Source organism: Protopterus annectens, chromosome 6.part1, assembly GCF_019279795.1.
Source record: "Protopterus annectens isolate FY-2018-M chromosome 6.part1, PAN1.0, whole genome shotgun sequence".
Classification (NCBI taxonomy): Eukaryota; Metazoa; Chordata; order Ceratodontiformes; family Protopteridae; genus Protopterus; species Protopterus annectens.
The window spans coordinates 108,633,231-108,655,417 of NC_056738.1; the positions used below are offsets into that span (position 1 = coordinate 108,633,231).

Below are 22,187 nucleotides of genomic sequence, written 5' to 3' on the forward strand. Positions count from 1 at the left end.
TTAACATTAAGAAGTTATGCACCTACCATAACGTTCCATGTTAGTTGTCTTCTCTCGCCTTCTTTCTTGCGACCCTCCCTCCTTCCCCTGGCCTGGACAAACCTTGTATAAGAAACTGTTATGCTGAAGACCATTCAGACCTGGTCCTTCTTCCGTCTGTAAGTTTTCTTTCTTCCTTTGGGAAGTATTTTATGCTTGGTGCTATTGCCCTTTGTCAGCAAACGAGATCTGGGTACTTACCGCCTTGCATCATGGGATATGGGGCTGCCTCGAGCTGGTAAAAGTGACTCTCGAGCTTAGCAAGTGCCGAGTCGGAGCCGAGGGATCGGCTCCGAACCCATCAAGCAAGAAAGAAGGCGAGAGAAGACAACTAACATGGAACGTTATGGTAGGTACATAACTTCTTAATTTATTTCACTGGAAATAAGACGATACCAAAAAGGTTAGTATTCACTGTTGTAAGCCTTTAAACAAGGATGCCCAGCATGCATGCAGTGTTCATCTTGTGGCATGAGCGTAATTCTCTGAAAATTGTAGTAAGAAATGAAATGTCAAAATCATGAGGCAGTGCTTTATTATATTTATACACTGAATGCAATCATGAGACTTTATAATATTTACACACTGAATGCAAACTTGCACGGGTCTTACTGCAAAAACTCCTTAAACATTTGACTTAAGTATGTGAATATAACATTCTGTTCATGGTAGGGAAAGCAGCATCTGTCTGTAACACGTATGCATTGATTTGGAGTAATGTCATATATATATATATATATATATATATATATATATATATATATATATATACATACACGTTTTGAGTTAGTAAAACTATAACAGTTCAGAGTTTCTCATTTCTGACAAGGGCAGAAATGTTTCCCTCGCTTTCATCATTGCGCATCCTATAAACCCATACACATGGAATCATTCTAAATGTATACCTGAACGAAAAAGTACATTTCCCTGATTTTCTTTCTAAGAAGTAGCAGTGTTTGAGATACCGACTCATATATGTAAGCATTAAATGCAGATTTGCAGTCCTTGTAGTTGGATAGTTTACAAAACTCACTGGTCTTCTTTCTTTAGAAAAGGATAGATGTGTGTGAGTTTTCAAGGTAGTAACTACGGTATATATCCATAACATCTGTATTGAGGGACATACCTCTCAACTGTCCAGATTTTCACCTCATATATTTGATCTGTTTCTCATAATATTTACGATTTTCTGGAAAATCACTGAGGGCTGAAGTCACTAAATAATAAAATACATTTGAATTTAAGACTTCATATCCTTCAGAAAATGCATGCTAACACAAATCCTGTTGTTCTTGACACTTTCTAAATTTATAAGAGCCATATTTAAAATCTGTCCCTATTTTTGGGCCTTTGTCCTTTCATTATTTTAGGCTTTATCCAGATTTCTTGCACTAAGTGGTTGAGAGAGCTTATATTACTTTAAAGCTACAATATATTTTTCTTCAAAAATTATCTTTTCTGACACCGTAAACCATGATAGCAATCCTAATATAATATAAGCATATATGGAAAACAGACTTAACTGAAGATGGGGTGTCTATATATTTGAAATTGCAAAGTAAATGCTGCTACTGAGTGTTATCATATATCTTAAGAATTTTGCTAGAAAGTATCACACTGTTACTTAGCCCTATATTTTAAGAAACCACCAATGTGTCTACAAAGTCATTAGGTTTTGTGCTGTTAGGTTCACAGTAAGCATAAACATAGTCATTGCCATACTCAGAAAATATCTGAAATATAGCTGTATTGTGCTGGTTTAACATTGAAACTTAAACATTTATTTTTTAAATGGTATACACTTGTCATTTTTAAATTTTACACAGACACCATTTCGATGTGTGAAATGTCATGCACTCATTTCCTTGCCTTTAAAATTAAAAAATACTTGCCATGTACATTATATAGGCAATTACCAAAACATCTTGTTAGAACATTTTTGGGGGAAAAATCAAAACTATTACACAGACGTAGTCCTCAGGTGGGAACAAATCTAGCTGAAATGACTAGTACTGACTCGCAGACTGCAACATTTTTAAAACATTTGGCTTATAACTAAAGCATAAATACAAGATTTGCTCAGGATGGCAAATATAAAAGCTATCAAAAAATAAATGTATTCAATTTTATAACACCAGTCCTGACAACAGTTGGCACTATTCATAATGATTGGGTGCCGTGGAGCAGGGCTGGTTCTTCATAAAATGGCCTTGTGTGAATCACAGAGAAAAGTATAGAATGGCATTAGACCTTTTATGCAGTCTTATCTCAGTGTGTAGCCATAGTACTCGCTACATTGAGTACACATGCAGATGTGTCCACCTTAACTTTGAATGTAATTCACAAACACTGCATCATCTGCATAGAGGCTTGTCCCAGCAGGATAACGTACAGGACTCCAACCATGTTAAATCAGGTGCTGTTGTATTTATCAGCACAGTAATCTCCCTTCCCGGCTGATATGTTGATCAGCATACACAGCTGAACAGCATATCAGTGTCACAGTAAAGAAAATATCCTTTGCATGGTAGGAACATATGTACCAGCAGCAGAGTTCCCTGTGGGGCAGGAAAGTGTGCCACCTCAGCCATACGTTTCTGTTCTCTCTCATAGGGATTCTGATGAGCCCTAAAAAAGGGGGCTGATCCCCCATAATATGGTAATGACTTTATCTCCACTGTCATGTCTGAGTGATTTTTTTTTTTTTTTTTTATAAATTGCATCCTGACATAATAGCAGAGCACAGCAAAACTAGGAACACCAGCTAAATATAGTATAATGTGGGTCTATATTACATATCCAAACGCTTAAATGTTCGGATCGCTAAAGATCGACCTTTAGCGATTGAACATTTAAATGTTCAACTATGAATAAAAATTTAAGAAAAAAGAAAAAAAGAACTGAAGGGTGTAAGCAGGGGTGCAAGCCTCCCTGCACCCCCATACCCCCCACTACTACTCCAAGATCACGCTACAGTGTAGGGAATGGGAAAATTCCCGTTTCCACACTGTAGTGCACTGAAGTGCGATCTCTGAGTTGGTAGTGGGGGGTGGGGGTGTAGGGGGGCTTGCCCTCTTGCTTAAACCCTTTCATTTCCTTTTTTTTTTTTTTTTTGTTTTCTTACATATTCGAGCATTTGAATGTTCGATCACTAAAGGTCGATCTTTAGCGATTCGAACATTTAAATGTTCAGATATGTAATATAGACCCATATAATGTAGCTACTCCGGAAGTTATCTATTATACTTTCCTCAGCTGCTGTTCCAAGCTGTACTGCATAGTGTTGTCATACCATATAAACGTCCACCCACCCAGGTACTGGTGTGCTTATTATACCACTGTCTGCAATACATACCTATACACCACTCAGGGAAGCAGACAGGCACTTCTGTATGCTGATTTCCTTGTTGTGGTCCAAATCAATGAATTCTAGCATTAAACAGCAGAGTAATAGGCATAGTGTCTATGCATCAACACATTATGTTTATAAATACACTGGAAAAAGTGTTTATTTCGAAATATAAGCCTTTCAGTCTTTTTAAATGTCGTGACAGAGAAAACTGCATGTAGTCAACATTGTTGCATTAAAATTCAAGAGTTAAGTATTCAGTTGCCTTTGACACTAGGAGAAAAATCTCAAGATATGTTTTATTTGAATATTTCTGTATTATTCTCAAAAAATGCCATTAGGATTTCTAAAAAACTTTGAAACGATGAGCCTTAAAAGTAAAAAGGACCACAATGATAATTAGTAGGGGCACAAGCTTCTGGAAATTGGACTGTAGTGAAAAGGTTAAGAAAACGCCAAGATCACACTGGGCCGGGAAGCTTAAAGAAATTAATGTTGTCAGTTTGGCTTCCACAAGTTTTATTCAGTGAAAGTTCAGCAGTAGTTTCCATTTCTGTTTGTCATAACTCCACAGAGGTGGCTTCCCTTCTATTACTTGCTGTATGATTCCATAGTGACGATTCAGAGAATGAATAGCAGTTGCTAAACCTAGTTGTTCAGCTATCTTACCTCTTAAGAAATTTAGCATGTAACCATTCTTAAGTTCTTTTTGGAAATTGTTACTTTTTAGGAAATCAAATTAATGTATGTTAAGAGTAGATCTCTTAAGTCTGATACACAGCTTTTATTGGAAATCAAGGTATCTTTGTCAGATCTTTTCTTGATTATGAAGATTTCGTTATATAGCAGACATTTTTGTTACTGAATTGTTGAAGATTTTCTTTTTAAAATACATTCTAGATAAGTGATCGTGGTGGTGGAGTTCCTCTAAGAAAAGTTGACCTCCTATTCAACTATATGTATTCAACTGCTCCCTATCCACGTGTTGAAAATGCACGGGCAGCACCACTGGTACGTATAAAGATTTTGTTATTTTTGAATAACCACGCAATCAAAAGGGTGGTTAGTGTTGCTAACATTGTCTTAATGTACAGCTTGTTAAAAGCAAGCATTGTTTGCTTTGGTAAAATAGTTGTTTAAAAGGTTTGATATGTTCAAAGCAACGGACATCTAAAGCCTCTTCTGAGGCAAAAAAAGTCAAGAAAGTGGTCTCCATTCCACTCTCCTCAGTTAACTCCTTCTTTGGAGGCCCCTTGAAAAATTCAAAAGAAATGGGATCCAACCCCATTGGATCTGAAGTGAAAACAGATGGATCAGACATCTTTGGACGCAACAGCTTCCCGTGCTAAGTTTCCAAGGACCCAGGCCCCAGGGTTCTCAGTGGAGCCTGTCTCTCCTCAGATCCATTCTCCTTTCCTTCATTAGACCCTGAGGAGAGAGTCTCAGCCCCAATCTACCACTTCCTTCATCAGGTCCTCCAGGAGCCTTTCTGAAGCTGAAGTGGATAGGGTGATGAAGAAGTTCCTCAAAGTTTAAATTCAAATGGGGGTTATCCCGTCTCCATCTCCTATCGGATCTGTGAGCCTCCCTTCTGCTTCTTATGTTGTGATTTCTTCTTCTCTGATCTGACAGGTGATTTGGGAGTCTTCAGATCCAAGAAACCCGTGAGTGTTGGTGTCAGATCTGAAGACAGCTAGGTCTTCAACTCAGACTGCTTCCCTGACGTTTTTGCTGCCAGTTCCTTTGGACCAGGATATGTCTCGGAGCCAAAGCATTGGTGCCGGGTCCGGGGGGGGCTGGGTTCCACTCTGAGGTTGTTGGAACTACCCTTCCCCTTGGAGCTTTGGCACTGGACATCTTGGGTCCAACTCCCCCTTTGAGGCACTGGTACGGGCAGGGTTGGAGGATGGTGGCATCTAGAGTTTTGACTCTGCTGCGGCCAGCTACAGCATCTCCCAGTCATTCTGCTTTTGAGGTGGTGGAGAGGGTCTTCTGTCATCCAAGAAATTTGACTCCTCTTTCCTGTTTGGATCCTATGGCCCTGCCTCCATCGGGTCTGAGCTGTAATCTTCTGAGACCTATCACATGGACAGCTGGCACCATCAAGTGTCCAGACAGTCCTTCCCAAGTACTTTCCCCTCTATTTGAATACCTCTCCAGACTGTCCCACTGAGGAGGCTCCCTGTAAGAGAACGTGCAAGAGGAGACACACAGACTCCCCTCAGGAATCTCTCACCAAAGACACTGACTTCGATGAAGGAGAGGGGTCTTACAGATCTCTACCAGATGATGTCTCCTTCGGAGATAGCTTAGAAATTCTCAAGCAGAAAGGCAGATGGTCCTCCAATTCCCCCTCCCAGGAGGAATCTTCTCGCTCGTCTACATCTTGGGTGACTTCTCCAGCTGGTGGTCTTATAGAGCTGGTCTGTTGTCGGGCATGGAGGGAACAGGATACTGTAGATCCCATTCCCCATCATTATAAGTTTCTTGCCCCCGCAAAGGTAGGCCACACTGGAGTAAAGGAGTTACCTGTTGATGCTATAGTTGTGACTGTGGCCACAAAAAGGAGCTGGCAGACCAGAGCTCCTCTGTCCAGCCCCTAACGGAGAGTCCAGGCCATTAGATTTGGGAAGCCTTACAGTCTCTGAATTACTTGGCACATTTCAGTAGGCTACAACTGGATTTGACTGGAGTGCTTTCCAAATCTCTCTCCGAGTCCATGTTCATGGAGAACTACAAGAAGTCCTCTTCACAACTTGCCACTCTTCTACCCATCTGTAATGCATCCATGAGCCTAAAGTCCCATGCTGCTGGGGGTACTTCATGGGTGGCTGGTTCAGGCAGAGCCGTTAGGAGACATGCCTAGATGCACATGTGTGACTTTGTGCCGCCTTTCAGGTCTTCATTTATCAATGCTTCCTTTGATGGATCATCTTTATTTGGCTCTAGTGTTAAGGATGGAAAGACCTTGTCTGAAGTAGGGTATGCTTTTCAGCTCCTCAGCGATCCTTTTCCAGAAATCAATGAGGAAGTAAGAAAATTTGGATCTGATATTGTTAATCCTCGTTCATTCCTTATGTGTGGGTATCGGTTCCGACCTCGGAACCGTTCCAGCCATCTTCCAAGCTCGCGTCAGCTACAAACTCTCAAGCTAAAACTCTTACCCAGAATTCCCCTCTCCCTGTTACCTCAGATTTCGTTTGCCGCATCACCATTCGGTCGTATCAAGCTACTTCTCTTTAGCTAAGTACAATTTTTCGTTGTCATACTAGTCTAAAACAACTTTTTCTCTCAGAAAAGTTACTAAATTGTTTCCTCTTACTTATCGCATTTAGCAACTATCCCTTCTTGAATTTTTTTTCAATCCCCTTCATCCTATTTACTGTGAGGTATTTTCTTCTTTACCATCGTTGGTAAACCCCTTTTTCTCCTTACCTTTGGGTATTTCTTGTACCATTGCTGGTATTCTTTCTGATTTCCTTCTTTCCTATCATGGCAGATAAAAAAGGTAGTCCAGGATTTGAGAGATGTTCAGATTGTGGCCATAAATTACCTACTTCAGATGCACATTCTCTGTGCGTCTATTGCTTGGGTGTGCCTCATTTATCAGTTGACCTGCCCTGTGGAATTTGTAAGACCTTCTCTAACAGGACGTTGATTGAGAGGAAAAATAAATTGTTATTGAAGTGGCTACTTAAATCTCCTTTTTCAGAGGCTATTTCTGGGTCGGAGGCTTCAACCCCTCCAACATCCCATAAGAAAAAGACTGATGAACATTCAAAGGCCAAGTCTCTTCCTTTGTCCCTGGCTGGGGACTCCCACCAACCGAGTGCCCTCCTCTGGACCGCAATGTACACAAGTCGCTCCTAGCGGACACCAGGTGCAAGGGCCTCAGGATGTACTCCCACAGGAAACCCCTTTTGCATTGTCTTCCCCAGCTTCTCCCTCTGAGGAAGTTCATCGAAAAAGCTTGTGCAAGAGGAAGCACATGGACTCCACAGAAGAGTCCCTTACTGAAGATACAGAATTTGATGATGGGGAAGGGTCCCCTCGGTCACCCTCTGAGGTATCCTTTGGTGATGTCTTCAAAATCCTTAAACAGAGAGGTGACTGGCAGCCCTCTAACCCGACCTCTGAAGAGTCTGTGTTCCTGCAGGCCTTTTGCACCCTGCCCCCTATTTCCTGGGTTACTCCACCTGCCGACGAACTGGTCCAGCTCGTCGTGCAGCGTCCGTGGAAGGCTCCTGACACCATTCTGCTATTGAGGCCATTCCCAGGAGGCCAGATAAAATTTTGTCCCCTCCTGCTGCTGACCCCCATTGGTCCAAAGGTCTTAATGTAGATGCTCTGGTGGTGTCAGCCGCAACCAAGAAGGACCCGGCGGAAGAAGAAAGCAAGGCTGCCCATCCGCCCAACAAAGAGTCCCAGGCTCTGGACAAAATAGGGAAGTATACTTTTGCATCAGCGACCTTTGCAGTCAGGTCCCTGAATTATATGGCATACTTTACCAGGCTTCAAAGGGATTTAATTTCTGAGCTCTCAGAAACTTGACTGGTGCTGTGTCTGATGAGGTCCATGACAAAGTGGCCTGTCAGCTGGCCACCATTGAATCAATATCAAACTCCTCCATGCGCCTGATATCTCACGCATCAGAAGGAGCAGCTAGAGTGGCGAGTTCAGGCGTTGTTTTGAGACGACATGCCTGGATGCACTTATGTAATTTCGCGGAACCTTTCAAGGCTTCCTTTCTCAACGCTCCCATCGAAGCCTTTTTATTGTTTGGACCCAATGTTAAAACACACTGGCCAGATTTGAACAGGATGGTAAGACCCTTTCTGCCGTGGGTGTCCATTATTCTTCCCCTCAATGTGCTTTCTCCAGAAACCAGAAGAGTGGGAAGATATGGTACAAAAAGTCTCAGGGTCCTTTCCATGACACAAAGGCCGAGTTCTCCCCTAGAGGCAGAGGGGGAAACTCACAGAGAAGATGCCCTTTTCGGGGCAGAGGGGGTCCGCGTAACCAGGGTTCCAGGGACTCTTTTCATGGTCAATCCTACCAGCGCTCCTGAAGAGCGGCCCAACTCCTTTCCTCTGGAGGTGGTTGGGGGTCGTTTCTCCTTGTACCCTTCTGCCTGGCTAACCATCACCACCGACTCTTGGGTACAAAGGATAATAACCAGAGGTTACCATATTCCCTTCGACCTTTGTCCTGCCCCCCCCCCCCCAACAAACTTACCCGATGTTCCACCCAGTCAAAGGGAAGAAGCAGCATTAGAGATAGCAAAGCTGCTAAAAAAAAGAGTCATCCAAATAGTCCCTCTAGACCAGATAGGATCCGGATTTTACTCAAGACTATTTTTGGTGCCAAAGAAAACCGGGGACTGGAGACCAGTTTTGGATCTCAGTGTATTGAAGACGTTTGTAAGAGTACAAAAATTCCGGATGGTCACAATACAGTGTATCCTTCCTGTTTTGGAAAAAGACGATTGGATGTGCTTGATAGATCTTCAAGATGCGTACTACCACATAAAAGTGGACAGGCCATCAAGAAGATTTCTGTGCTTCTGTGCAGGAGCCAGTCACTACCAGTTCAGAGTACTGCCCTTCGGACTCTCTACAGCCCCCAGAGTGTTCACAAAGTGCATGGCATTCGTCACAGCTCACTTGTGGCTACAAGGATTCCAGGTGTTTCCATACCTAAACGACTGGCTCATCTCCGCCCCCACCAGACATCTATTGGAAGAAGCCCTGGCATACTCTCTCCTCACTGCATAAAGGCTAGGTATAACCATAAACTGGCAAAAATCCAATCTCTCCCCATCTCAGTCCACAGAATTCATAGAGGTCATCTTGGATACAAAGAATTGTAGAGCATTCATTCCAGAACACAGAATCCTAAGGATAAAGCAACAACTGATCCCAATCCTTTCAGGGGAGAAATCCACAACTCACTCTGTCCTACAGCTGTTGGGTTCCATGGCAGCCTCCATCACCATTGCCCCCTGGCCAGGTTTCACATGAGGCTTCTACAATGGCTACTGCTCACCCAATGGTATCCTTTTCAGTATCCTCTTTCAGCCAAGATTCGAGTAACTCACAGGTGCAAACAGGATTTAAATTGGTGGATGACCCACAACCCATCACAATGGTCTCGCCCCTTCTCCCCCCAGCAGCCCAAGGCTACAGTGACCATGGACGCCTCCCTGATGGGGGGGGGGGCTAAGTCAGGGACAGACAGTCCAAGGTACTTGGTCCAAATTGGAGGCCCAACTGCATATAAATGTTCCATCCCCTGCTGCCGTCTGGGACTATTGCGATACAATCAGACAACATAGCGGTGGTCTGATACATCAACAAACAGGGCGGAACCAAATCTTACCCACTTTGTTGAGAGGCCATGAGGATATGGCATGGGTGATGGCTACCAACAGTTTTCTTCTAGCAACGCACATTCCCGGGAGTTCCAACGTGATAGCAGACAGACTCAGCAGGTGCATTCTACAACCTCACGAGTGGTCCCTGTATCCCTTGATAGCGGCAGAGTTCTTCCACCACTGTGGCCTTCCTTGCTGCGACCTCTTTGCATCTCCGACCAACTACAAATGCAACTACTTTGCCCTGATTCCCCCTCCGGGACAGTCACCCAGGGACACTCTAGTCCATGATTGGCCCTCGGGTCTTCTTTATGCATTTCCATCTCTCCCCCTCATTCCCCAGTTTCTGAAGAAAGCCTGCCGGTTGAAGAGCAAGGTGATCCTCATAGCACCATATTGGCCTCGTCAGATTTGGTTCCCCTTCCTTTGGCCTCACCTGCTAGATCAACCATGGATTCTCCATCCAACCCCGGGATTGATCTCCCATCCGCAGAATCTGATTCAACCCAGCTTGGACAGCCTGAAGCTCACAGCTTGGCTAATCCAATTCCCTTGATTGCCAGGCAGGATGATCTTTCTTTGCCAGTACGGGACATTCTTATTGCATCTTATAAGTCTTCCACTAAAATTACTTATCTAAGCAAGTGGAAAAGATTTACCTGTTGTCTGAAAGAAAAGCAAGTAGATCCCTTTTCATCACCAGTGTCGATAGTACTAGTGTATCTAGCCAACCTATTTCAATTGGGTCTGTCGGCCTCTACCATTAGAGTTCATTTGGCTGTAATATCTAATTTCCATGAGGGTGTCCAAGACTCCTCTCTTATGTCACATAAATTATGCAAGACCTTCATAAAAGGTATGAATCATCTGAAGCTCCCCTTTTAGAGAACCTATTCAACCATGGGACCTGTCATTAGTTCTACAAGCTCCGACAATGCCACCTTTCGAACCAGCTTCTTCTTGCAACCTGAAATGCTTGTCATGGAAAACCTTGTTTTTGGTCGCCATTACTTCTGCCAGATGTATCTCTGAGCTTCAAGCCTTATGCATCAAGAGTCCATACTTGATTTTTCATAGAGATAGAGTGTCATTCAGAACTAATCCTTCCTTTCTGCCAAAAGTGATCTCGGAAATGTCCATTAACCAAACCATTAAATTGCCAGTTTTCTTTCCCAACTATTCAAACAAAGGAGAGTATTGCCTACATACCCTAGATATTCACAGGCAAATTTGCTTCTACTTAAACAGGACTAAGGCCTCTCATAAATCAGACCAGTTATTTTTGGCCTATTCTGGACCTAGATTAGGATGTGCTGTTGCTAAGGTCACACTGGCTAGATGGTTGAAAGACTGTGTGACCTACATTTATACACAACGTAATATTCAATTTCCGACTACCATAAAGGCTCATTCGACAAGGTCGGTGGCAACTTCTGCTGCCTTCCATGCCAGAGCTTCTTTACATGACATCTGTGCAGCTGCAACTTGGACTTTGCCTCATACCTTCATCAGTCATTACAATTTGGCCTCCAGGGGAAGAGCATCTTTTGGTTCTGTGGTGCTCAGGAATGTCCTTCCATGAGAGCCTCCCAGGAATAGAGGTAGCTGGGGACTCTGTCCCACATGTAAGGAATGAACGAGGATTAACAGTATTAGATAAAGAAGTTATGTCTTACCATAACGTTCCATCTGTATTGTTGATCCTCGTTCAGTCATTACGACCCTCCCTCCTTCCCCCTCCTGTGGCTTTTAGTGGATCTCACCATCTGGTTCTTTTAGGTCATTTGACCAGAGGTAGCTTCTACCTTCTTTTGACTTGCAAACTCAATCTGAGGTAACAGGGAGAGTGGAATTCTGGGTAAGAGTTTTAGCTTGAGAGTTTGTAGCTGACGCGAGCTTGGAAGATGGCCGGTTCGGTTCCGAGGTCAGAACCGATACCCACACGTAATGACTGAACGAGAATCAACAATACAGATGGAACGCTATGGTAAGACATAACTTCTTTTTCTGTAAGTCACAGGGTCGTTCCAAGATTCCTGTGAGGATATCTCCCCTAAGGGGCACACCATCCTCGTGGCAGAGGAGGCCCACAGAACCAGAGTTTCTAAGACTCCTTTTCAGATAAACCTTTTCAGTGCTCCTGGAAGGTTGCATGACTCCCCATCTCAGGAGGCAGTCGGGGGCACTTGTCTTCACACCCAGACACCTGGGCATCGATAAAAGATTCTTGGGTGCTAAAATCATATCCAGAGGTTATTTCTTACTATTTTCCCAGATTCCCCCAACCAAAATAAAAAGGCTTCCCAACATCCCACTTGGTCGGGGGGGGGGGGGCAGCAGCTCAAGATATTCACAATCTAGTAGACAAAACAATCATCCAAGAGGTTCCAGAAGACCAGAAGGGATTAAAAACTTTTAGTGCCAAAGAAAACCAGGGACCCGAGACCAATTCTGGACCTAAGCAAACTGAATCAATTTATAAAGAAGTCCGTTCAGAATGGTCACACTTCAGTCCATTCTGCCTTTTCTGTGCAAGAACAATTGGATGTGCTCAGTCTTCAGGATGCATACTATCGCATCAAGATGAACAAACAGTCCTGAAGATTTCTGTGCTTTTAGCTGGAGGCCAGTCACTACCAGTTCAGAGCCTTGGCTTTTGGTCTCACCACAACCCCCAGGGTGTCTACCAAATGTATGGCAGTAGTAGCAGCTCACCTGAGACTGCTGGGATTCCAAGTCTTTCCATATCTAGATGAATGGTTCCTCATCGCCCCAACCATGCATCTTCTAGAGAACTCCAGAGACTACTTGCTCCCATTATGTCAGTCTCTAGGCATCTCAGTCAACATTTGCAAGTCTCATCTTCAGCCTGTCCAGAGCCTGGAGTTCATAGGTGATCAGTTGAACATAGTCAGATAGCCTCTCATTCACTACATCGAGTACGGGCCATCTGGTGTCAAGTGGAGCAAATTTTCACTCATCTTCTCCCCCAGACAGACTTTTTCTTCAGGCCTTAGGATCAGTGGCAGCAGCCATAACCTTAGTTACTATGGCTCGTTTTTATATGTGCATTCTTCAGTGGTCTCTAATTGTTCAGTGGTCAGTTCTTCATCATCCCTTGTTCTTACCAGTCAAACTCACTCGAGTATACATATACCATCTATGTTGGTGGATTCAGTCGAACAAAGTTTCCCAAGGCCATCCTCTTGATCTTTTGCCCACAGTAGCTGCAGTAACAACAGACACCTCCCAACTGTGATGAGGGGACAGTTTTTAGGATGGATGGTCCAAGGCACGTAGTCCCTAGAAGATGCTAATTTGCACATCAGTATCCTAGAGATTAGAGCGGTCCTCTTCATGTTGCAGGCCTTCCAGGACACCCTTGCTCTTGGGATGATTACGATTCAAACCAACAACATGTCTGTGGTTTGGTACACCAGCAAATGGGGGGGTGATCTTATTGCCTTTGTTGAGAGGCAACGAAAGTGCGACTGTGGGCGATCTCTTCCAACTACTTTCTTATGGCAATGCACATAATCCAGCATGCTAGTGGACAAACTCAGCAGGTCCATTTCTAATGCCTCACTAGCTGTCTCTCAGTCAGTCAGTAGTGGAGAGGATTTTCCATCTCTGGGGTCAGCCTTGCTGCAGTCTCTTTGCATCTCCCCACAACAACTGCTTTAGGTTCTTTGCCCTAATCTCACCTCCAGGGAAGTCACCGAGAGATGCTCTATTCCACGTTTGGCCCTCTGGTTTCCTTTATGCTTATCCTGTGGTACCTGTAATTCCAAAATTCTTTCAGAAGGCACTTCAGTTGAAGAGCACAGTTACCTTTATTGCCCTCTTTTGGCCTCATCAGACGTGGTCCCCTTTCCTTTGGTCTTATCTTCTATATCCATCATGGGTACTGGAACCCAGTCCAGACCTTCTTTCTCATCCCACAGAGATAGATCATCTGGACATTCCACTTCTCAAGTTGACTGGATGTTTTTTCCAATTCCACTGATAGACAGCCCAGGCTTTCCTCGCCAGTCTGACAGATACTACTCTTTTTCCCACAAGGCCTCTGTAAGGAAGATCTACAAAAGTAAATCAAAACCATTTTTTATTTGGGCTCTAAAGAGAGACCCCCGTCACTGCTCCTTCTTCTGCTGTCCGAGTTTTTATCATCTTTTTTTAAGAAAGAGCTATTTTCTGTACTGTCGAAGTGCACTTGGCAGCCATATCTAATTTTCATTCAGATGAGAATGCTTCCTCATTAGCTTCTTCAAATTGTGCAAGCTTTTCTCGAAGGTACTTTTTTGCTTAGGCCCCCTGTGAAGGACTCCACCTCCCTTAGGATTTGACAGTTGTGCTGCAAAAGGGTTAAGTCAGAAACCCTTTGAACCATCAGCTAAAGCTTGACTTAAAAATTTTTATCCTGGAAAACTTCCTTTCTAGTGGCCAAGTTTCCAAACTCCACACTCTCTCTTCCAAATCTCCATATCTCATCTTCCACAAAGACAGGGTTACCTTAAGGACCAATATGTCCTTTTTGCCTAAAATAATCTCTGAAATTAATATTAATCAAGCCATTAATTTGCCTGTTTTCTTTTCCAGCTTTTCTAATAAAGGAGAATACATGCTTCATCTTTTGAATGTGCATGGACAACTCTGTTTTATCTCCATAGAATGAAATATTTCAGAAAGTCCGAGCAATTGTTTGTCTCTTTCTCACCAAACAAATTGAGATCACCAGTTTCTAAAATCAGTCTAGCCAAATGGCTTACTGATTGCATTTCCTTTGTTTACAGTCAGCAAGGTCTGTCCCTTCCCAGGCCTCTTAAAGCACACACTGCCAGGTCCATGGCTACATCATCCACTTTCTGGTCTAGAACTTTTTTTGATGATATCTGTGCAGCAGCTACCACATACCTTTATTGCTCATGAAAAATTGGATTTGACTTCCCGGAGCAGGGCTGCCTTTGATTTTGCAGTTCTCCAGAATATCTTTCTATGAGGGGCACCCAAGGTTCACGTAGCTGGGGGCTGTGTCTCAGTGGTTAAGGAACAAAGGAAAAGACAACATCAGGTAATAAAGTTATGTACTCACCAAAACTATGCATCTGTGTTGTCTTTTTTCATTCATCCTCGGCTCCCCACCCTCTACCCCCCCCTTCCTGTTAGCTTCTGGAGTGACTTTATGGTTATTATGGAACCTCTGTTCCAGGTTTGAGCCCCAGTCTATTACTACTAGCCTTACTTTTGCCTAAACCTAGGGTTATTTCTTCTTGTGTCGTATAAGGCAGCAAACTCGATCTGAGGTATTGTAGGTTGGCTGGGGTATTATGGGTAAAGGGAGAAGCTTGACAGTTGAATCCGAGAGTCTAGTAAATGCAGCCGAGTCAGATCCGATACCCAATGATTGAGGAAGAATGATGAATACATAACTAGTATGAAAGATATTGTATTCTGAGTCCCTTAACTGAGAGCAGTGTGTGTGTGCATGCTTGAGTGTGTGTGTGTGTGTGTGCGTGCGCGCTTGTGTGCATGTGTCTGTCTGTGCACATGCATGTGTGATTTAAAAAATAAAAAAAGAAAGACAAAAAAGCTTTATAAAACTTTACTGAAAAGAAGAGAATCTAGTTTCCTGTTTTGCTATGCAAAGTCAAATAGGAACTCTTAGCACTGAGCTGGTAGATTATGGCTGCTATTAAGAGCAGCAGCAGTTGACAGTAACACAGCTCATCTGTTAATGACACTAATTAAAACTTACCAATCTTTAAGTATATTCACTTTAGTTCATTAGCATGGGAAGTAGTGATTTAGTGGTGCAGTGTTGGTCATTTATACTGATTCATGGGACTGGTCTGCTTGCACCCACTGGCCAAGGGAAGAGGTGTGGTATGCATGTTTGTATGAATTGCTGGGGGATACTGCCACTGATGTTAGCCAATGTGTGACTTGGGAGAATAGTGCTATAACAGAGACTGCTGAATTTGTAGAATTGTCGAGATACCAGACTCATTCGACTCTTAACTACTTGTATATATTCCCCAGAAAACTGCTCATTGTAAGGAGACCAGTACATTTTATTTTGCCCTGTTTAAAACTACTTTTGATACAGTTTGTGTGGGACTCATTATGTTTTGAAAAGTTATGGATCAGGTTTCAGTTAATATGCCCATAATTTGATGCCCCCTCAGTGTACACTGTACTGTATTGATACTTAGTATGCCCTGCTAACACGTGCTTCTTATCACAGACATTTACTTGTGACCACAGACAGTTATTTGTGACATGAAAGAAACAATGGTCAACTGAACACGCGAGCATTCTGTAATTTCTAATCATACACGTTTTGAACCTTAGTATTGAACCATGATTTACCTAGAACACAAAAAGCCCTGTGAAGGGTTTGGTTTATGTTGAATATCTGGACCTGTTCAAAAGACCAGGAAGAACCAGTTATCATAGATACTTAGTTTCCATTCTCTAAAATGTTCTTCCTTTGTATTACCTCCCATGGGCTTCTCAGTATTTTTTTTTTTTTGACAAGTCGTGTTATACGCTATGAAGCTTTGCCGTTTAAAACACTCAGACAGTTATGATTTATGAAGATATTGTTTGTCTTTATATAGTAACTTTGTTAACATTCCCTGGCCCTGATACCAAAAGCCTTGTTCATGTTATAAGTGACTTACTTCAGTGTAACCTTGCTACAGTTCCAAAAAATATCTGCTTTATATAAAGGCCTTACACTAGAGTAAGTCACTTACACCAAGGGCAAGTTTTTCACAATCAGCGAGGCTTACATAAAGAGCAAGTCTTTTAGAATCTGTTCCCCTGTTTACTGTAAATGTAAATTAATTAACTGAGTTTGGCACTGCGGTTGTTTAACTTTGATGTAGTGTATATGCTGTAAAACTTGTGATGTTGTCATAGTCGGTCTTATGCACAGGCCAAGTACTAATCATTCAGCCATGGGTCCTTTTTATGGCATGCTTATTTGTTTTGTTTTATTTGCTTTTTAGTGAGAAGATAAATAAAACTGTTGCCATGTCAGGAGTGCTCTATAAAAAATAAATAAGTGTCTTTACTTCTGTACTTCCAGCTCAGTCCCACCCTTGAGCTATACAGAGAAACAGGATTCGTTATGTAACTTGTAGATGTGACTTGTAAAGTTTTAAATTGTGAACTAAGAGGGATGGCACCAAGAAAAATTCAAATCCAGGGGGTATAGATCATACAGTGCGGCCTATATAATGATTTGTTCTGTCATGTTTTTTTTAAGTTATCCTACCAGGCATCTAGAATATCATAGGCAGTGGACAGCAGTGTTAGATATGAAGGGGCCCACTAAAAGGAGCCTCATTTTGTCTTCCTTTTTATGAGGGTTGAAGTGGCATGAATTTCTGGGAAATGTTTAAGTGAAAGAATGTCACTGAATTACCTCTTATCTTTGGACTGTTCTTCATAAAATTTGAGATTTTTGTGGTGAGTTTTTAAGGATTGCAGTCACTAAATGACATATATTTGAGTTTCAGACTCCAATGTTTAAACTCTGTCCATAATTTTGAGTCTTTGTCTTCCCTATTGTTTTTGACTGTGTCCCTGATTGTTTCACTAGAAGGTTGAAAACATTTACATTATCACCGACAATGTTGTGGTTGTGTACTGTGGCCTTTATTATTACTATTATTAACATCATCATCATTATTATAGAGAATTATGGCAGGTCATCAGTCATAGCTATGTTATTATGTGTTTGAGACGTGGATGCCAAGAAATTCACCTCGAGAGTGAAGCTCATGAGGTGAACCTTGGCACCAGTGTAGAGAACACATAATAAAGGGTTATAATCAGAGACCTGATCATAATTCTTTGTAGTACATGGAGGTTTAACTACTCCATGTACTACTAGTTACAGAAAGAAAATCATTTAAATGTTTTGCTGGCTTTCAAAGCCTTAAAGCACTTAGCGAGAACTGTCAGAAAGACAGTGTAAGAGATTCTGTTGTGCTAGAAAAAGTCTAAGGACACATTACCGGCACAGACAGTATGCAGAAACAAGTCAGTTTTTTATTTTGCCAATGCCATTTATTGGTCAGTACTGGCCGATTTAACTGCCTAACACAATACCTGATCTTAATAGCTGAAGCAGGGGCTGCTTAACATTTGTTAAAATCAGGTCTCGTGTTATAGAAGCACTTAACTGCTTTGTCTTTTTGCGGATGTCTGAATATAATCAACTAGCTCCATGTGCTACACTATAATAATAATAATTATTGTTATTATTATTATTGCTATTTCCTGTTATCATTAATATTATTATTATTACTATAGTCAAACATGTGAAGAATACATGCTCAAAAAAGTGTCTATAATTGCTGGGCATGGGGCACTCTGTGGATCAATGTCTCTCGTACCCTGCTGATGTTTGATCACTATTGAACTTGAGCTGACTTGGCAGGAAAAGTGTCATCCTGTGTATTGCATTTTGCTGAAATCTGTATAAAATGATTATTGTTAAAACCTCTGTATGTACATGTGCGCTTTGAGGTTGGTGTTGCATTATATCTAAACTGAGCAAGTTGACCTTAATTTCTTTCATTTTCCATCACAGTCAAACTCCTGACGTACTTAACAACCAATTAGAAGATCTACTGGAGAGGTCTGGGCAGAATGTGCACAAAACTAATTGATCACTGGCACAGTTGGTGTAGTGAGTAGCATGAGGCAGTGATTAGCATTGCCGTTTTGCAGTGTTTTGTTCTCTAGTTGAGTTCTTAGCTGTGAGGGATGACCAGAACAATCACAGTCTCTCCTCATTTGAAATTAAGAATCAGTAACTAAAAACACGTAACTGATATAATGCTCAACAAGTTAATTTAATTGTTAAGCTATTGTGTCTGTTAGAAGGACTTCGGCAGAACAAATTTTTAGGAAATATATTAAATTCTAAATATGTTATCACGTCATGTAACACTAAATCACTAAAAACAAATTAATACATTGTTAAAAATATGAGAATGTGGATGAATAAACTCAAAATATTGGTTTAATAATAAATGCACACAAAATTGAAATATGATAAAAAGTGATAAGTAAAAAAAAGTATTTTTAACTTAGCTGCCATAGGTTTTAGAACACTTATAACAGAAGCAGCGTCATTTATACCACGTCTGTTTATCATTTAATCTGAGCTGCCACACCAATTGTTTGTATTCCAGTTTAGATCCCTGGTCCCCTCCGCTTATGCTGCCCTGGTATTTTTTACAAAATAAAATATATAAACTTGTTAAAATTATTACATGTCAAAGCCTATTTATTTACTGCATTGGTTTTAATTTTCCTTTTGATTTAAATACTATAGGCTGAATTTATTAAGGTAATGCAGACATCACGGTACCTTTCCTGTATGCAGTGGCCATCTTTAAATGATGCTGCATGGTCTTTAACACAATGAACTGCAGCACCATGAAGGGCTGGCCTAGCAGCTGTGCAGAATGCTAATAGTGATGTGCTAGTTAGTCATGTGCTGTTTCCCGGATACCGCCTCCAGGAAGGCATCTACACCACCATCATCGCTACATCTTTGTTCTGAATAAGGCCAAAAGGCCATGTTCAGCTGCTGAACATTGTAGAGGGGTACCATTATACATTAGGGCTTAATTTTTAAAGTGTCATAACAGCACTATCAGCAAAAAGTGGATTGAGGGAGTGCACTAGGTAGCAGGACTTAATTTATGTGCCTTTATAGCACCAGCATTACTACAGGCATTGTTGGGTGGGGTAGCTACCAGACACTAAGTCTCACTTTAAGTATTATGGCCCCAGCGGTAGTAATGGGGAATGGTTTGTGCGGGAACAACCAGACACTAGGGAATACTAAGTGCCATAATGGCACCAATACTACTGCTTGGATTGGGGATGAGGGATGCACTGGACACATCAGGGATTATGCTTTAAACTGCCATACCAGCATTAGCATTACTGTGGGAATAGGGGGGATGCACAAGACATCAGAGGAATACTTAAAGTACCCTAAGGCACAGACATCATAATGGTGATTGGGGGGGGAGCACTGAATACCAGGGATGATTCTTCAGAGTGCCCTAATGGCATTGACTTCATAATGGGGACAGAAGTGTGGGGAGATACACTAAACACCAGGGACAATTCTGTAAAGTGCTGCACTGGCACCAATGGCAGTATGGGAATCAGAGGGTGGGGGGATAAACTTGAACACCAGGAGGGCCGAATACATATGTGCTGTAATGGCACTCAAACCTTTGTGTGTGTTCATGTGTGTGTTCATGTGTGTGTGTTTGTGTGTGTGTATATGTATGTATGTATGTGAGACTGGTGGGGAATGCCACTGCCTACATGAGCAGAAGCAATGATCTGCACATTGCAGTAGTAACTATGATTTAAGAAGCATACAGATTTGCCAGTAATGAAGTCTTACCTCATTACTGCTAACATGTTTCTGAATCACAAATGGGCATATCACAAGAGAAATGCCTTTCTAGCACAAGCCATACGGTTCATCCAATGAACTTTAATGAATTCCTGGATGTGTAGGCACTTATTGTAGCATTTAATTTCCTTTCCATTTTTCTCATGTAAAACACCTTGCAGGATAGGCATGAAGCAAGGTATACCATTCCTTTAACATGACAAAGCATCCGTAATGTGGAATCATTTTAGGATAGCTGTGCACTGTGACATAAGTGGAATCATTTATAAACTTACAATATTTAAGACCACTTTTCTCACAGCTTTACTCTGTGTCCCAGCATACTGAATAGAACCATTAGTTTATTCACCTCAACAATCTGTTTAATATTCAAAATGTCTCCTATCTATAAAACTGGGTTCTTTTCCCAGCATTTCTTCATACAGTAGAGAGTCGATTATCTGAACTGATTGGGACCTAGGGTGGTTCAGATAATCAGGCTGTTCGGATAATCAAATGTACATTGTACTGGATAAAAAAACTTCTAAAATCTTGTTTTTTCTGCGCACAGGGAATACACTTTTCAACCATTCAGCGATTCCAGTGGACAGTAAAGAATATTTTTCACACATGAGCGGGATACAAGCTCAAAAAATATACACAAGTGAGTACATGTAACATTTACATATTCAGACTTTATGATTTTTTATATGAACAAACTTTGGAAGACTGTGTTCAGTTAACTGACGTTTCGGATAATCGACTCTGCTGTACCTACATTAAGTGCCAGTTTCCCCAATTTCTTTTTGTAATAGATTTTATATTGTTAAATCAGAAGTAAATGTTAAAATCACAGACTTCCACTTATTTGCCAGTGCCTTCTTTGCTAAAGGAAAACTCCACCCTCTTCTACAATTTGACTCAACTCCTAGGATGCTTTTCTCCCTACAGTATGATTCTAGTACTGTATAGGTACCTTGAAACCTGCTTGTACTTTATAAAACTTTCATTTCTTCACTTTGGTATCAAAGGAAGAGAAAGTCCACCCACTTTTTGTTTTTAAGTTTAACTTCTCACATAAGTTGCAGAAGAATTCACCTACACTTGCATGACATACCACAGACAGGGAAATTTGTGGTCAGGAGCTCAGCTGCTGTAAACAAAACAGAGAGAAGTGAAACTGTTTTCCATTGTCTTTACTGAAGAGAGACAAAAATAACTTACACTGATTAACAGCTGCTTCTAATGTAACCATGCCTTTCATAGCAAAAGAGCGCAATTTGTTCAGTTAGTGGTTCAAAGGCAGTTGATACCTCTTTGACAAATTTACATAAGCAGCATCACAGTATTGCAATGTTAAACTTTAAACGTTGTTTATACTATACATTTTAAGATGACTTGTAGTATTAACGATGTCTGTGACATTTAGAGAAAAGTCAAACAATATTTTTTCTTGTAATTCTTGTAAAGTATCATCACATTTACCAAAGTGTAGGGGTGGGCCTGTCAATTCAACTTGGACTGTATACAAAAAGATACTTTGAACAAAGGCCTGCAATTTAGCAACTCTTGGTTGCAGCTGTATAATTCCTTGGTATACTGTAAAACAAGCCCTGGGAAAGAAGCTTGAAGAAAAATAAGATCATCTTGATATATCAAGCCGTATTGGCTGTCATTTTGCAGAAAAAATATTAAAATTCTGTAAGAAGCAGTCAGAGTGATTTTTTAAAAATAGCTCAGAAAACAGAGATAAAGTGAAAATTAGATTTTTTTAGTTCTAAGGTGGAGTTTTCCTTTAAGAACATTTGATCATCCATAGTCAGGATAGATTGAAATTTTGTTCTCCTAGCTTCTTCAGTTTATTGTGCTATATCTTTTAATAGTTTCCTTGGATACCCCATTTAATTTAACATCACAATTAAAAAAAAATGACTTCTTTATGAAATTGTACATCACTAGAGGTGAGATGGGAAATTAACACCACT

General features: G+C 41.4%; 1 protein-coding gene across 4 annotated transcripts in view; it reads left to right on the plus strand.

The window, feature by feature from the left end:
* PDK1 (pyruvate dehydrogenase kinase 1) overlaps nucleotides 1–22,187 on the plus strand; it is a 1,069,548-nt gene that overhangs the window by 859,122 nt on the left and 188,239 nt on the right. For all 4 annotated transcript variants that reach the window (XM_044075543.1, XM_044075544.1, XM_044075546.1 and 1 more), the window contains one exon: nucleotides 4,289–4,399. In XM_044075543.1, coding sequence (XP_043931478.1) covers nucleotides 4,289–4,399 — 111 coding nt within the window. The remainder of the gene's footprint in view (nucleotides 1–4,288; nucleotides 4,400–22,187) is intronic.